General features: G+C 41.6%; 1 protein-coding gene across 2 annotated transcripts in view; it reads right to left on the bottom strand.

The window, feature by feature from the left end:
* The window catches only part of DPP4 (dipeptidyl peptidase 4), a 198,209-nt gene that overhangs the window by 143,726 nt on the left and 37,291 nt on the right, over positions 1-17,192 (bottom strand). For both annotated transcript variants that reach the window (XR_012245013.1, XM_073634044.1), the window contains exon 3: positions 10,726-10,813. Coding sequence is in view for 1 of the 2 variants with exons in the window: in XM_073634044.1 (XP_073490145.1) it covers positions 10,726-10,813 (88 nt within the window). In the remaining variant the exon portion in view is untranslated. The remainder of the gene's footprint in view (positions 1-10,725; positions 10,814-17,192) is intronic.

The following is a 17,192-nucleotide window of genomic DNA, read 5'->3' as shown; positions in this document are numbered from 1 at the left end:
TGCATTTTGGATTTACTCGGGTTATCTTTGTGTAATATTAAAATGTGTTTGATGATCTGAATCATTTAAGTGTGAGAAATATGCAAAAAACAGAAAAGGGGCAAATACACTTAATTTTACAGTTGTGTGAAAAAGTAACACTCTAAAAAATAAAACTTCCAAAGTGCTGTAATGATGAGAACCTCCCAACTAAAAACTAGTTGCACTTGAAGGTAATTTGTATTGGGTTTCCACCATCCCTGCCAAGTTTCATTTGTTATGTCTTGTTTTCAGTTTGAAGTGTATTATATGTGAAGTTGCGTATCACAGAGACTGGTATTGTAGTAATATTGAAGTTTATTAAGCTTTCCATACATTAGAGGGTCCCACCATTATGAAGTTATTGATTAGTAAAATAGCACTGCACTTTTTTTTATTTTTATGTGGTGTGGGAACACACGTAACAGTGCTTAGCAGCAGCCCTTTTACTGACACTTTAACTTTACCTTCAGTAGTTTATTGTAAAATGGTAGTGTGGTGATTACCTATTATACTAAAGATTGGCATGTGGCATTAATAAACATCATCGGATTTCAGTTGTGCCCCACTAGGCCACTCCCCCATGGACAATGTGCCTGGGTGCAGAGTTCATCTCCCCATCCCTGCACTCAGTGCACTAATGGGCACTGATAGGCACTGATTGGCAGCACTGATAGGCAGTACTCAAGGACACTGACATAGGAGAGGGGAGTTTCACAAGCAGCAGATCGTGCGACTTGCCAGAGCCGCTCAGTTTGTGTTAAACTGTCAGGTAATGTAACTGCTTTCAGGTAGAAATGCGAGCGGTCACAACTCAGCCCGATTGTCGGGGATGGGCGGGACCAAGCAGCTATCAAACACCAGCCAATGATTGTGCTGCCTAAGAAAGGGGGGCGGAGCCACATAAATGTAGCGGCCCGCCAAGACCCCATCCCATTGGCTGGTGTTTGATCGCTGTTCGGTCCCACCCAACCCCGACATCACCGTTGAGTTGTGACAACTGGTCTCTCTCCCTGCAAGCAGTTACATTACCTAACAGTTTCACATTCAATGAGCGGCTCTGGCAAGTCTCACGATCTGTTGCACGTGAAACTGTTTCACAGGCAGCGCGGGCTGCACACTGCTTGGATGCAACATTTCAGAGCAAGTCTGGGGAGGCAGCAGGGTGATTAGGGTGTGCCCAGGCACACATCCATGGTAACAATTGTCAGGAAGGCCCTTAACCCTCGTACACGCGATCGGATATTCCGCAGACAAAGCGTCAGACTTTTGTCCGAAGGGCGCATGCCTTGAACTTGTCTTGCATTCAAACGGTACACAATTGTCGGCCAACAAATGCGAACGTAGTGACGTACTACGTGGAATTTCAGCTCTTGAGCGCCACTCTTTGGGCACCTTCTGCTAATGCCGTGTTTGGTGAGCATTGATTCAGAGCATGCGTGTTTGTACTTGGGACTTGTGTGATGGACTTGTGTACACACGATGGAAAAATCTGACAACAGGCTGTTGTCCGCCGAAAATTTACTACTAGCCTGCCATCCAACATTTGTTGGCGGGAAGTTGGCCAACAATTGTCTGATGGAGCATACTAATGGTCGGATTTTAGGCAAACAGTCTGTCATCACACAATTCCCTGCTGAAAATCTGATTGTGTGTACAAGGCTTAAGATTGCACAATGCCAGTTTAGAAATGAAAAAACACATTTCTTTAAAACAGAAAACATGCTTAAGAAACTTTGACTCACCTGCAGATTGTGCAATGCTCCCTGAACTTAAAACATAATTACAAGCCTGTTGATTGTGGTGACTCAATCTGCCCCTTATGAGGCCATCTGTTGTAGCCTCCCTGGCGGTTTTCCCGAGTGTGGCTCGGGGTTAAAAATCAGGACCATTAGCGGTAACCCCGAGCCACACTCGGGATTACATTGCAGGATCCTGGTGTGGCATTACTTACCTTGTCCCCGGGATCCTGCGATGTCCCCCGCAGTGTCCGCGGGCTGTGTCCTCTGCCCGAAGCCTCTCCGTGCCAGGCTCCGTTCCCTGCGAGCGTCGCGACGCATGGGGGCGGAGCCTGGCGGCAAATTCAAAAAAATGTCAAAATCATAACACATACAGTACTGTAATCTTACAGATTACAGTACTGTATGAAATTATTTCACTTCCCTTCTGTCCCCAGTGCTTTGTCCAATGCCCTGCATGCAGTTTTATGTGATATATACTGTTCTTTCTGCCTGGAAACTGGAGATTGTCCATAGCAACCAAAAAGTGTCCCTTTACGTCAAAAGTGGCTTTAGACCAGCTAGAAAACAGCGATAGTAAATTAGAACACTTGCAGAATTGAGCGATAGTGAATCGTGGGGAAATTTATTTTATTACTATTTATTTTTATTTTTTTTAATTATTTATTTTTATTTATTATATTATAATTTATGTTTTTGTGTTTCAAACTTTATCATGCCCGGGATATCTACTAGACTCTGGTTTGGACAGATTTAAGTGTGTTATTGTTAAGAATTACAGACCTACAATATAAAACGCCAAATTTCCATGCAAAATAATGGTACCGCTTTCAGCACCTAAAATCCGAAATAATCATACCGCCAGGGAGGTTAACCAAGCAGCAGATTATTGCTAGTTTCTTTTGTACTTTGCAAAGCCCTATGTACAAGCATGTAAAACTGACCAGTGTGTTCTGGGTTCTAAAAGTCCTCTCACTCTGAGCCACCACCTTCTCAAATCACAGGCAGCCTTTAATCGCAGTAAGGTTGCTTTCACACTAAGGCGCTTTACAGGCACTATAGCGCCAAAAACAGCCTTTACCGCCAACGCCCCCAACACCCCAGTGTGAAAGTAGCCTAAAGCCCCATACACTATCAGATTTTCTGCTGATTTTTGTCTTCAGATTTACCAAAACCATGTAGTGCAAGGGCCTGCCTGATTGCATACAAATTGAAACTCCTAAGGTTTGACCTCATATTATATGGTTTTGGTAAATCTGAAGGAAAAAATTAGCAGAAAATCGGATAGTGTGTATGGGGCTTTAGACCTTGTGTAGATGGACACCTGCTTCTGACCATTTTCTCCATTGACTTAATTGACTAGGGAATGCAAAAGCAGCTTGAAGCAGTTTAGAAGATGGTTAAGTAACAAGTGGTTCTGGCCAAATTAAATAGTCGCACTAATTTCAATTACATCGCTCCTCACTCACTAAGGCTCCATTCACACTAACGCGTTCTTTGATGCATTTTGCAGAAATGCATGGGAATTTTTTTAACATGGGTTCCTATGGAACATGTTCACATCAATGCATTTTGTGCCTCTGCATTTTTGGAAAGGTTCAGGGAAGTAGAGATATTCATACAGCAGCTGGTAAGATAGATTAGGGGAATAGGAAAGCGAAGCGAGATGGAAGGAAATGTCATCATGAGATTTGACAACTAAATGATTAGCTAGTAGATGACCATGGGCATCACATCCCTAAAGTCTATCCAAAATCATACTTTCATTGAAGATGTACTACACAATAGTATTTGTATAAAAGTATACATTTTAGTCACATAGAAAGATAACAGAAAATGAATTCAATTCCTAAAAACCACATCCATCAAGATGTATATAAAATCAAAATATACATTACAATTATCCCTGATAGCTTGTCCCCTGGGGTGTCATGCATTGCTCTGCTGCTTCAGATTTATTTATTTTAAAGAGAGAAAACCTTGAAAAGATATAGCAACAATACCAGGAGAACAGCTGTATAGGCGCGCTTCGCGATTTTTTTTTTTTTTTTTTTAGAATACAGGGAAATCGAATAATATAGTACAATAAAAAAAATTACATATGTTTATTAGAGTAACCTCCCCCTAATCCATGCGCCCGTCCCTAATTTACATGCAGGACGCCGGATACATTGATTCCAATAGGAGCTTTTTTTTTTTTTTTTTTTAGAAGCACATGATTAGAGGCAATGGCAGAGAGCACTGCGCCCTGAGCCTACCCAGTTGTGTGACAACAGCAAACTAATATTAGCTATTGTCTTCCTGCTTTTCCTCCCGGCCAATGCCAGCTCAGGAAGACCCGATTGGCCGAGAGGAGAAGCAATCCTATTGGCCGTCAAGGAGAAGCAGGAGAAGCTGCACCACGTGAAGCCGAGGAAGGAGGGGATGCAGAGTCCCACCGCCCGGGGGAAGCCCGCGACCTAGATGGGGTAAGTGCGGGTACCGATTGACTGACCCATATAGTACCAGCCATCACTGCTTTACCAACTAATCTTAAAAAAACACTCCTCGGCCCTCCTATCACCTATGTTTACTGACGTGCGTGAGAAAAATGTCCATTCTTACACATTTCAGGATGCTCCGGTCTGGTCACGTGATGAGCCTCCCCTGTGTCAGCCAGCATGACTGAAGGGGAGAGGAAGGAATGCTAATGATGGTTAACCCAAACAAAGCCTATGGGTGATGTCACTGTTCCCAGGCATTCCTGCTATTCTCAGGCACCCTGTCCTCTCCCCTGCAGCTGGCACAGGGGATCATGTGACTGAACCAGAGCAGCCTGAAAATAAGTTAATATATACATGTTAGTATAGGTGTTAAGAGGGGTGGGAGTGTTTTTTACTTATAATTCTACTTTAAAATGGTTGTAAAGGCTGAACATTTTTTATCTTCATGCATTTTATACATGAAGGTTAAAAAAAAAAAAAAAAAAACACTTTTGTGCTGCTCCCCCCATACCCACCCAAGCCCCCTCTCGATCCAGCGATGGCTGAGACACAGCAGTGGGAGTCATTGGCTCCCACTGCTGTCAATCACAGCCAATGAGGAGAGAGTGGGGGGCAGGGCCGAGCCTTGGCTCTATGTGCCTTTTGGATGCATAGAGCAGGATTCAAGAGCAAGCACACACCTGTTCCCCCATAGCAAACGGCATGCTATTGGGGGCACTGATCAAGTGGGAGGAGCCAGGAGCACCGGCGGGAGACCCAAGGAGGAGTGGATCGGAGCTGCTCTGTGCAAAATCATTGCACAGAGAAGAAAAGTATGATATGGGTGTCTACAGCGCTCTGCCGATGCTGAAAGTGATCAAGATCTCATCTTTGGATCCAACTACAAAGTGCCCGTACCTGAGGTATTTGACTTGATTTTCATTTTGTGCATGTTCTTTGTTAGTGACCTTTTTATATGAAAGTTAAATTCCAGATGAAAGGATAAATACACAGTTGAAATGCATATATACACACACATACACACGCACACACACACATATACACACTGTATACATAAAACATGTCTTACCTACCTAATGTTTTGTATTTCTATCCATCCAGTCCTAAGATTTTCCTACCAGACAGCACATCCAGCCTGGTGACCTAACTTTTATCTGCTGCAGTTAAATAACAAGACTAGTCCCATCATTTCTCTCTGGTGCTATGTTCCTCTGTTATTATCATGTGTCATTCTGACAAGTTGTCCCAACACCAGATGGTGACGGGGGAGGAGAGCTCAGCTTGTTTATTCGCAACACAGCTCTGCATCGTTCCTTTGTTCCTGTGCTGTGTCTCTTTCCTCCAATCAGCTCTCACACACACTGTACAAGAGCTCTAACTGCAGCTCCCCGCTCCTTCCTCTGTGCTACTGACAGATGTAGAAGGATTTGATCTAAATTCAGTACTTTCAAGTAATGTAGAAGAGAGATGACTGCAGATAAACAAGTAAAACATATGTAGGTGGATTGGTTTCATCTCCGTGTATTATCTGAAGCTGTTCACTTCACTGGTTTTATAAGAGGGTTTACAACCACTTTAAAAAAGGTACAGCCACAGGCTGATGAGGTAATCACTCTGCTTTTAGCAGTTTTATTCACGGAATTACAGGAAACAGAGTGCTAGTTCACACCAGATGCAGTTTCAAGCGCTTTTTTTCTGCACTAAAAATGCATGCAGTGTTTTCCATGTATTCCAATGGCTCTAGTTCACACCAGTGCAGTCAGTTTCCAGCGCAGAAAAAAAAAAAAAAAAAAAGAAAAAAAGTAGAGCGTGCTGCATTTTTTCTGCACAGAACTGTACTGGAACCTAGCAAATTGTATCAAAAACGCACTGGAACTGCATGTGGTGTGAACTACAGGTATAAGCAAAAACTGATCCGGAACGTACAAGTGCATTTTTGTGGTGTGAACTGGCCCTAAAAATGCATGCACAGTGTTTTTCGTGTATTCCAATGGCTCTAGTTCACACCAGTGCAGTCAGTTCCAGTTAGTTTCCGGTGCAGAAACTGACTGCATTGGTGTGGTGTGAACTAGAGCCATTGGAATACACGAAAAACACTGTGCATGCATTTTAATGCAGAAAAAAGGCGCACAGAACTGCATCTGGTGTGAACTGGCCCCAAGTCAAATGCATATGTTTATAATAGCAGAATATAAATATTTAAAAAAAAAAAGAGTAATGTCCGTGTAAAACTTTTTTGGCTGGACAAGGGTTTTAAATCTTTCGCTACTCAAAAATGAAAAAAAAAAAAAAAACACAAAACAATCACAGGTATTTACCAACAATTTACACATCACTTTACGTATATTGTACATTCACACCAATCCCTGTCCTCAAGGAGTTTAAAATCGAAGGTCCTGAACTCACATTTATACACACATACTAGAGCCAATTTAGATAGGAGCCAATACATCTACCAACATGTCTTTGGAATGATTGAATCATTATAAAAACTTAAGTGCATTAATTGGTGTTTTTTATATCTGCATGGGGTTAAGCTTTTAAGAAAAGTTACCAGGGGTTGTTGTATTATTAATTGATGGGATCTAGGCTCTCCCCATACCATATTTAATCCACATATCTCAATAAAGGACCATAACTGGAGTGCTGGTATACAGCCAGGGGGGGTGGGGGAAGCGGGATGGAAGATAGCACAGAGAAAAGGGCAACTTAAAAAGTCCAGTGGGGGAATGTCCACAAAGCTGCCTGAATCAGACCAAATGGCTCCAATTAGGGATATAGGCGACCAGCTGTCAGAGATATTACATACTGTATCTCTAAGCTCTGCTCATCTCCAGAAAATGGCACTGAAAGTTATTATAGTGCCTTTTTATATAAAAACCAAAATGTATTTCTATGTACTAGCTCTTAATTTTTAGTATTACATTCTAATGACTCTATACTACAAAATAGAATATTTTTTTTTTACATCAGAATCACAGATTTGTTTGTAATCTTTAGGAAATCTATATTATAGTAAAAAAAAAAATATCTTTAAAAAAAGCAGAACTTTAGCTATATCAACTTTATAAAAAATAACATTCTTTAGCAAGGAACATACCATATTCCACATTAATGATGCTACTAAAATTAGTGTGTGTGCTGTAAATTGCCTCCAGCATTGTGACTTCTATTCGGAGGCTTACATTTTGTTGAAGTCCAGAGCCCCTGAAAAGCAGTAAATCTTTAGGCTGTTAGTAGATTGGCCTTAAAGTGTTACTAAACCCAGTAATATGAAAAGAGTCAATCTGCCACTCACAGTGCCCACAGCTTATAAATCTTCTTTTTACATTAAAATACTGCCACTATATACCTTTTTGGATGATCTGTATACCACGGTTACATGATAAACTGCACAGTTTCTCCAGTGCTGAGCGTTCAGGAAGGAGGAGATTTCCACTGCAGCCTTTATACACACCCACATGTGTGATGTCAATATCATGTGACCTGGCTATCTCTGATCAACAAGTAAATGTTCTCTCTAGCATAAAAGACACAACTGAGCGCACTCAGGTCGGCTACTCTGCCAGTTTCAGCTGGCCTTCCCCAGATAGACAGTGCAGGAGGGAAGGATCTGTGCATACAGGATAAAACAGCCTTTTTACACAATGCAGAGGATTAACCCCTTAACTTCCACAGTGAGTATAACAAGCATGCTATGCTGCATATATAGACTGATTTTACTGTTGTGGGTTTAGTAACACTTTAAAAGCGGAGGTCCGCCCACCATTGCAAAAATTAAAAGCCAGTAGCTGCACATACTGCAGCTGCTGACTTTTAATAATCAGACACTTATCTGTCCTGGAGTCCAGCGATGTCAGCACCGCAGCTGATGTTTCCATCAGCTGTCGGGTGCATTCCACCTCCATTGCGAGTAAAGGAATCCGGCAGTGAAGCCTTACGGCTTACGGCAGGCTTACGGCAGTGAAGCCTTACGGCTTCACGCCGGGAACCCTACTGTGCATGCGCGAGGCTCCGCTCCTCTCTCCTACTGGCCCGGCAGGGGAAGGAGGAGGGAGCCCAGGCGGTGACGTCAATACCCGCGGATGAGGCTCCTGGAAGTGGGAACAGGATACCTGTGAAAGACAGGTATCCTGTTCTCCCTCCACCCTGAAAGGTGCCAAATTCGGCACCGGAGGGGGGAGGAGTACAAGGAGCGGAAGTTCTACTTTTGGGTGTGTAACGAGCCCCTTGCTCGCTTGGTTCCACTCTCCCGACACTCCTCTGCAGCTATAGAATCAGATTGCAGATCGCAACATCTGATTATTCAGTCATCCAATGCTCTGGGATTAGAACTACAGCTATGTGCCGTTCTACCCCAGTTGTGATAGCTCAGAACAAACACCAGGCAGGCTGTATGTAAGTTCAACCAGGAATCTCTTTTATTGAGGAATACAGGCTCTTTTATACCTCCTGCTCATGTTACTCTGAACATACACCTGTGACATAATTAACATGAGCTAATTAACTAATCCCTTTAGACAGCCTAGATGACTCAGACATGACCTTTAGGCCAGACTGGCCATCCTGTAGCTCAGAAAACCCAATCAACATTATCACAATAGCAGAGTTAATTAACACAAACAATGGGGATCTAATGACTCTTAGATCCCGTACTAGAGACTTATTTACAATACACATTCTAGCAGACAACAGACAGACAAGTGGCTGGAATTGACACCAGCACCTCCCAACAGTATTTGTCCCAGCATTATGAATCAGCCACTATTTCTAATATGGCAAATCCAGGGTCCCCAGAGTCTGTGTGTCCTGGGGGACCAGGACCCGAATCCATAGTAATACCACCTCAAGGGTCCCCAGGCACACAGCTCACAAAGAGCACTGTTCCCCCAAATGCCAGGGCCCACGATCAATCAGCAAGAGGCTAGCATTGTCCCCTCCAAAAGTCTCTCTCCCGGCTAGGTCTGTCACAGGGTGGAACTTCGCTTTAAGTGGCCCTGATTTTTGGCACAGTGACAAAAAATAGACAGCAACTGAGCATGTGCAGCACAGGGTGAGACAGTGTATTACTGTTTTTTAAACAGTATAAGCACTTATTTTTAGTGTGAAGTAATCTAGCAGGCAGGACTTAATTTTTTTGACTAAAGTTCCACTTTAATGAAAAATATTTGTAAGGATCAGTGATCGGGTTATGTTCGATGTTCTGCATCTGTTAAAATAGATATTTTGCTTCAACGGAGCACATTTTCAGAGTTCTAAAACTACAGACAATATAAAAAGAAAAATATAAAAAACACAAATGGGCGGAAAAAAATGACTGCAATTTGCATATGTCTTGTAAAGTTTGCCTGTGTTTTTTTCCCGATTCTCAGGTGTACTTTTTTTGTTTATTCATGGGGTCAGTGGTTAGCAAACTTGACATTTTTAGTACAGTATAGATACTGCCCATGGAATTTAGACAGCATAAATATATAAAGGTTGTCAATTATCCAACTTTGTTAAATGATCTTTTAAGTCACAATATTTACAAGATGTAGACATCCTGCCACCCAACCCGCAGCCAAAGGGCTGCATGCAGCCCCTTTGGAATTTATTGTTCAGTCTCCAGCCCAAGCAGCCAGTATTGGGAGTGGAATATCGATATGTGAAGGGTGTTTACAGGCAATGATCTCTAACAGACGTGTTCCATGTCCACAGTCTGACGGTCTCCTGCAGCATGTCCCAATCTCTCATCCCACCTGTAGAATTTCTTCAAGTCTCCTGTAATATGCCCATAGGCTCTGACAATTTTCGGTAGCATTACATATGGAGGGGGATTATGTGTGCCCCCCTAGTGCCACCCCCAGGGGTTGCATTTGAGTCCCAGTTGAGTCCCTCTATATCCAGTAGGTTGGTCACCACAGATTTAGACAACGCAAGCAAAAATGACAATTGTATGCAAGTTCAATAAATATGTAAAATATATAAAATAAGTAGGATAAGAGAAAGATGTCCTGATGGAATTGTATGGACTGCAAAGACATTTTTCCAGATATCAAGTATCCATTAATAACGATGGCGGATAGGCTTTCTACAAAAAAAAGAGTTGGGAGGCAAAAGGTCTGGACAGGCAGCACTACTAACCAACTGCAGGGTTATGCGATTGCTGTTCAAAGTTACCAGCCTTTCATCTTCCTGTTAACATATAGTACTACTACTAACCAACTAACAAACTGATTGCTATGGGGAACTTGTGACATGTCTACACCTGCTTTTAATATTCTGATATTGGGAGTTTAAACACAGCCTGTGAGCAATTACGCAATTTCGCTGACATGTAAGTCCTTTCCCATGGTCCAGTGATGCCTGGGTTATTATGGTGTTTTTGGCTGATTTCTTTTTTAAATTATACATTGCAAGTACATAAAATATCTAACATACAAGTATCACACTGCCAATATCTAGTACATATAGGCTGACAATCTAAATAGTATGCTTAGCCTTACCTTTCGTTGCCAGCAGCGCCACAGGTACAGCAATAACTACGACAACTACTGCCCCGACCAGCAGACCGATAAACCACTTCACCCATGTCTGGAAGACATGTACACAGTAAACATTTTGTTAAAAAGCCAAAAGCTTTGGAATCATTCTTTTTTTATTTAAAACCTCTAAGTAACAGAAATACAGAAAAAGCCTGTTTTTAACAGGTGCAGGTTCCCAGGCTGCCATCCACATCCTGGCTTCACTAGATATTGAATCACTGACCTGTAACAGACATGGGAGGACAGGAGTTCAGATTCTTCTGACTTCACTGGCTGAATGCCGTTTCCAGGCCTGTGACTCAGTAGATAGTGAAACCAGAGACAGGATCGCAGCTCTGGAGCTTATAACTTTTTAGGCACTAATAGCAGTAACCATTTCTACCATCATAGATTTTGTTTAATTCAGTGTCAGGTATGCCATGTACTAACCCCTTCTTAGACTCTAAATCAGAAGTGTAATGCCCCGTACACAGGATCAGATTTTCCGGCAACAAATGTTGGATGTGAGCTTGTTGGCTGAAAATCCGACCATGTGTATGCTCCATCGAACATTTGTCGGACTTTCCGCCAACAAACGTTGGCTAGCAGGTTCTCAAATTTTCCGCCAACAAAACTTTGTTGACGGAATTTCCGATCCTGTGTACACAAGTCCGACACACAAAAGTTCACGCATGCTAGGAATCAAGCAGAAGGAGCCGCACTGGCTATTGAACTTCCTATTTCTCGGGTTGTCATACGTCTTGTACGTCACCATATTCCCACGTTCATAATTGTTGGCCAACATTTGTGTGACCGTGTGTATGCAAGACAAGTTGGAGCCAACATCCTTCGAACAAAAATCCACGGTTTTGTTGTCGGAAAGTCCGATCGTGTGTACGGGGCATAAGACAGAGACTTCTAAATAACACACAGTCTGAAAAATTAAATATGTCAGCAATGTGCCAAGATAGGGTTCAAACCTTGATACCAAAGTTATTTTTTTGTAAAACTTTTGCAGTATATATTAGTCAAGTTCAAACCTTATTAAAATTTCTAATATTAGCCTTAAAGCAAACCTGAAGCTACCTAAAAGTCTCTAATTTGGCACTGCAAACAGACATCTCTAGTTTTCTTAATAAGCTCTCCATGAGCCTTGAGTTCCTGGAAGCTCTGGTATGCATACTTACAAAATTGTGACCCTATTTCCCAGAATGATAGGCTGACCCTGCCGTTTTCTGTCTATTGTGCTCCCTATTAGCTCATCTTTGCCATGTGTGGCCAATAGAGAAGTTTGTACTAGGTACACCCTGCAATGTTCTTCCTGGTGGCCATTCACCAGTGGATGCAGCCATAGTCACCTTGACCTGGTTCAGTAAGCAATGGAACAGTGTGTTAAACTAAGCATTTACATGTGCAGTGTAAGAATCCCATTACACTAATGCTTTAGCTTTTATGAGAAAAATACTTAAAATATAATCATTTTACAACATTGTAATCAACAAAACGGTTCAAGTTTAGTGCTTGTTCTTTGTATGAAATTATCACAGCTTTTCTCACAGAAGTTAATTCTTAAACCTTTCCTTTGTGGTCACTTAACTGATCTTTATGACCCAGTGATCTGGATCTCTAGAAAATTTGAACTTTCCCAGTGCAAAAAAAAAAAAAAAAAAAGAAATCATTAACTATTTACAAGCAGCACTCAAAGATTAGTTTTATTGACCACAAAATATGCCTATATAGTAATATAGCCAGCATAACTTTATTTACCTATATACCTGTAATTATTTTCAAAAAGGAATAAGCAGAAACTTCAACTAATGCATTTTTGTCAATATGGCCTATTGTTTTAAAAAGATTTTCACAAATTTCTGATTATTTTCTTAAAGCAATTTGTTCTATTTTAGGTGCTGGTGACCTTTTGTGGAATACCATGTGCTACCTTCTGTGGCCTCCTAATTTGCAGTACTTTTTGCTACTACCACTCAAGTAGGGCTGTGTTTTCAGATTTAAAGGCCAGATAAAAAGGGGGTACTTGAAATATCATTACAGGATACTGTTGTGCTTGACAGTGTCTCTCATTGCTGTTTAATGGCATCATCTGTCAATTACAATCACAGTGTAGAGTTGCTGTGCTCAGCGACAATGTCATTATCATCGTAGTCCTCATTATGGTTGCAATCACTTCATTGCCAGTCTTCATTTTTGTGCGTTTTTATTTCAGAAACTGTGGGGAAAAAAATGTTGCACTTATGGGCACTGCTATAGTCTACAGCAGGGTTTCTCAACCAGGGTCCCATGGATACCTAATGTTCTTCCAGAGGTTTCTAGGGGTTCATTGAGCAATCAGCAATTTTTGCCTCTCAGATAAGTTCCCACTAACACCAATAATCATTTAGCAATCTGTAAGTGGCTAATTCTTCCCAATATCCACAATCGTAAGGAACATTCTTCACACAGACCATCACACTAAAGTATCATGAGTTGTAGACATAGTCATTTTTAGCAAGGGTTCCCTGAAACTGGATTATTGGTTGGTTATTTCATGGGTTCCTCTGTGTTGAAAAGGTAGAGAAAGGCTAGTCTACAGTATACCACATAAAAATAGTAGGTTGCTTGTTTAAAAATGTGGAGATCTCATAGCCTCCCTTGTGTTGAATATAAGGTGATGTTTCATCTTATAAATGCAGAATGAAAACATGAAGTTTTTGTCAAACTTCTTGACACACATTGGGTTAAGTGGTGTCAGTTTGAGGGCCTGTTTGGACTGAGGGTCAAAGTTAGGGAAAAAAGTGAAAGAACAGAAACAGTACAGCGGATTCGTTGCTTATTTCTGTTCTTGCGTGCAAGAATTTGTCCACTTTTATGCATAATAGATATATCTATCTCACACACATATACATATTATATATATATATATATATATATATATATATTACACACACACACACACGTACAGCATATATTGAGTTTTCAGGTCTTCATGGAAAAGGTAAACATTTTTGTTCATACAGGGAGCTTCAGTGTCTTAGTCAATAACACAGTTAATGTTGCAACACACTTCCAGCTTAAAGCGGCGCTCCATCTAAAAAGGGGAAGCGCTGCTTGTCTGCCCCCATCTCTGCTTTTGACAGCTATCCACTCGCACTTCCAGCAAACTGAGCCAGAATTCAGCCCCCCTCCTTCCCCCGCAGCCTTCGTGCATGCGCAGTTGGAAACCGACTGTGAAGTTGCAAGGTTTCACTGCCGGACTCCCTTAGTTAAGATGGCGGTGCCAGCACCCACTGCTGTCAAAGTCTCTCCTCATTGGCTGACTGAAAGGGGGCGGGGCCAAGCCGCAGCTCCGTGTCCGAATGGACACAGGAAGCTGTGGCTTGGCTCTGGTGCCCCCATAGCAAGCTGCTTGTTGTGGGGGCACTCAACAGGAGGGAGGGGCTAGGAGCACTGAAGAGCACAGGATCTGGGCTGCTCTGTGCAAAACCATTACACAGAGGAGAGAAGTATAACACATTTGGTATTTTTAACAAAAAAAAAACAAAAAAAACACAAGACTTCACAATCACTTTAAGGCTCGGTTCACACTGCAGTGACAGCAAAGTTGTACGACTTGGATCCTATTTAGAAGCCTGTACAAGGGCTGAAGTGGCACCCAAGTCAGACAAAGTCAAAGTAGTGCACGAACCGTTTATAAAGTCAGAGCGACTTGTGTAGTATCAGTTAAGATGGCTCTCATAGGGAAACATGTGAACTGAGCCTAAATAGGAAACAAATTTACAAATGCTAGTGTTTACCAAAATCAAGATGTTATTTTTTCCTGGGGTTTTTGCAAAAAATAAAAGCATTCCATTTTGCACATATTGTAGCTTAGGGTCACAGTGACACAAATATTTCTTTACCAGTTTTATGGTAACTCCGTTATTCCAACAGGAAGCTTCTGGAGGAAGGAGAGGTGGGGAGAACGGTTCTTTGAAAAGTTTTATTATGTAAAAAAATTAACCAATTAATATGTTCTGTATGTGTGTGAAAGAAAGACTTTTTTTTTTTTTTTAATGTAGCACTGAAGTAAGCAGGCCAACCTGTGAAAAACTGTTTAGCTACTGTAAGAATACTGGTGTTACTGTGATGTATGCAGCATTTGAGTGCCTGACCTTTTCCCTATTCAGACAATACAAAAAAATCATAAATACATTTTATTCATTATTTTTACTATGGTTTACTGTTGCAGTTAAATTATGATGGCCATACGCTAGTAGAGTTTTGAATTAATGTTTGTGCCTACATTCGTCTGAAAATTTGTACAAAAATTCCCATTACATTTGATGACTTGACTAACATCATGTGAAAAGACTTCAAAATTCTATTTGCTTTTTAACCTCTTGCTTTAGTTTGTAGATGCTATAACTTTTGCACATACCAAATCAATATACGCTTATTGGAATTTTTTTTTAACCAAAAATATGCAGCAGAATACATATTGGCCTAAATGTATGAGGAAAATAATTTTTATTGGATATGTTATGTGCCGTATCACAAAAAATTGCCTGGTTATAAAGGGGGGTAAACCTTCCAGAGGTCATGAATGGACTTTCCCAAATGAAAACCACTTATGCCATTAGAAATGTGTGTGTTCGAGAAATATTCTAACACGTTTCTACTAATTTTCTTGTCACTCAGGTAAAAGTTTAATTTCAAATCAATTTGACACCACTAATGATTGCAAAAAGCAAACTAACAATCTTAAAATTAAAAATGTTGAAATACTACTAGTATATGGCCAGTGTTAAAAGAAGAGGCAATATTGGGAATGCTTTCCAAAGTTTTTACATAAAATAAATTATCCAAATGTATTTAAAGGGTTTGTAAAGGTTGAATTGTTTTTTTCTTTTAATAACAAACATGTCATACTTACCTGCTCTGTGCAGTGGTTTGCACAGGGCAGCCCCGATCCTCCTCTTCTAGGGTCCCCCACCAGTGCTCCTGGCCCCTACCCTCTTAAAGTGGTTGTAAACCCTTACGGACCACTTGCTCTGGGGGCAAGCTGCTTGCTCTGGAACTCGTTCATTCTCACTTCCGAGCTGCCTCTGTGCGTCTATGAGACAGAGCAGTTTAGTCATGCCCCCTGCTCGCTCCTCACTGGCTGTAATTGACAGCAGCGGGAGCCAATGTCTGCTGCATCTCAGCCAATGAGGAGGCAGAGACCCAGGAGAGCTTCCACTCTTGTGCACATCACTGGATCAGGATCGGGCTCAGGTGGGCATAAGGGGGATCTGCACACTAAAGGTTTTTTACCTTCATGCATACAATGCATGATGGTAAAAAACCTTCAGCCTTTAGAACCACTTTAAGTTTATTTCATCTGCTTGCGCATGACACACTTAAAGCGGAAGTCCACCCAAAAGGGGAATTTCCCCTTTAAATCGTCCTTTCCTCCCCTCCCCTGCCACATCTTTTGGGGGGGGGACCTAATTTTGACAGGTACCCACTCCCACTTGGATGGCCTAGGTGTCCCTAGCGGAAGTTCTCCTCTCCTCCTCCCTCCCCGCAGTCTTCCCAGAAAACTGTGGAACCATTCACAAAGTGCAGCATGGCTTGCGCATGTGCAGCTGGCTATTAAGCCAAAAGCAGCATAGCCAGCTGCCCACAGTTAGAATGCAAGAGCTGGAAACCTGAAGGTTAGTGTAGAACTAGCTCAGGGGAGGACAGCGCTGGATCCCTGGACAGTTAAGTGTCCTGTTATTAAAAAGTCAGCAGCTACAGTATTTGTAGCTGCTGAAAGAATGGTCAAACATTCCCATAGACACACTCCTAAACCTTGTGGACAACCTTCCCAGAAGAGTTGAAGCCGTTATAGCTGCAAAGTGTGGGCCAACTCAATATTGAACCCTACGGACTAAGACTGGGATGCAATTAAAGTTCATGTGCATGTAAAGGCAGGCATACCAATATTTTTGTAGTGTGTGTTTATTCACAGTGCATATTTTCTGCATTAAAGATCTTGCATAAAATACGTACCAAAAGTGCTTGTGTTTATATGCTTTTATACGTGTTTATGCACGTATGTGAGTGAAATCTGCAGATCTGCGCGTGTCAGCTGTATCCTAATTTTGTGGGTGACTAAACGCAGCACACATTTTCATCTGTAGACACAACTGTGTGTATGGGCTCATTGAATACAATAGTGTTGCATTTAGATGCATACAGCAGATAGTTTTGTATGCATCTAAATGCAGTGTTTTTTCTGTTGGTGTGAATAAGCCCTAAAATGGCCTTAGGCCACATATACACTGAACATTTTTAATGTTGCTCTTAGGAGTATCTGGCATATTTTTGTCCGCCTCTAACCGCCCCTTAATGTTAGGCATTTACAGGAGTTTAGATTCAGGCGTGTTTAGAGGCAGAAATAAAAAAAAACTGTCAGTGCATTCAGGAGCAGTGGCGCTTTGGCAGAAAAA

Source organism: Aquarana catesbeiana, linkage group LG06 (assembly GCF_042186555.1).
Source record: "Aquarana catesbeiana isolate 2022-GZ linkage group LG06, ASM4218655v1, whole genome shotgun sequence".
Taxonomy (NCBI): domain Eukaryota; kingdom Metazoa; phylum Chordata; class Amphibia; order Anura; family Ranidae; genus Aquarana; species Aquarana catesbeiana.
This window is presented reverse-complemented; position numbering and strand designations above follow the sequence as displayed.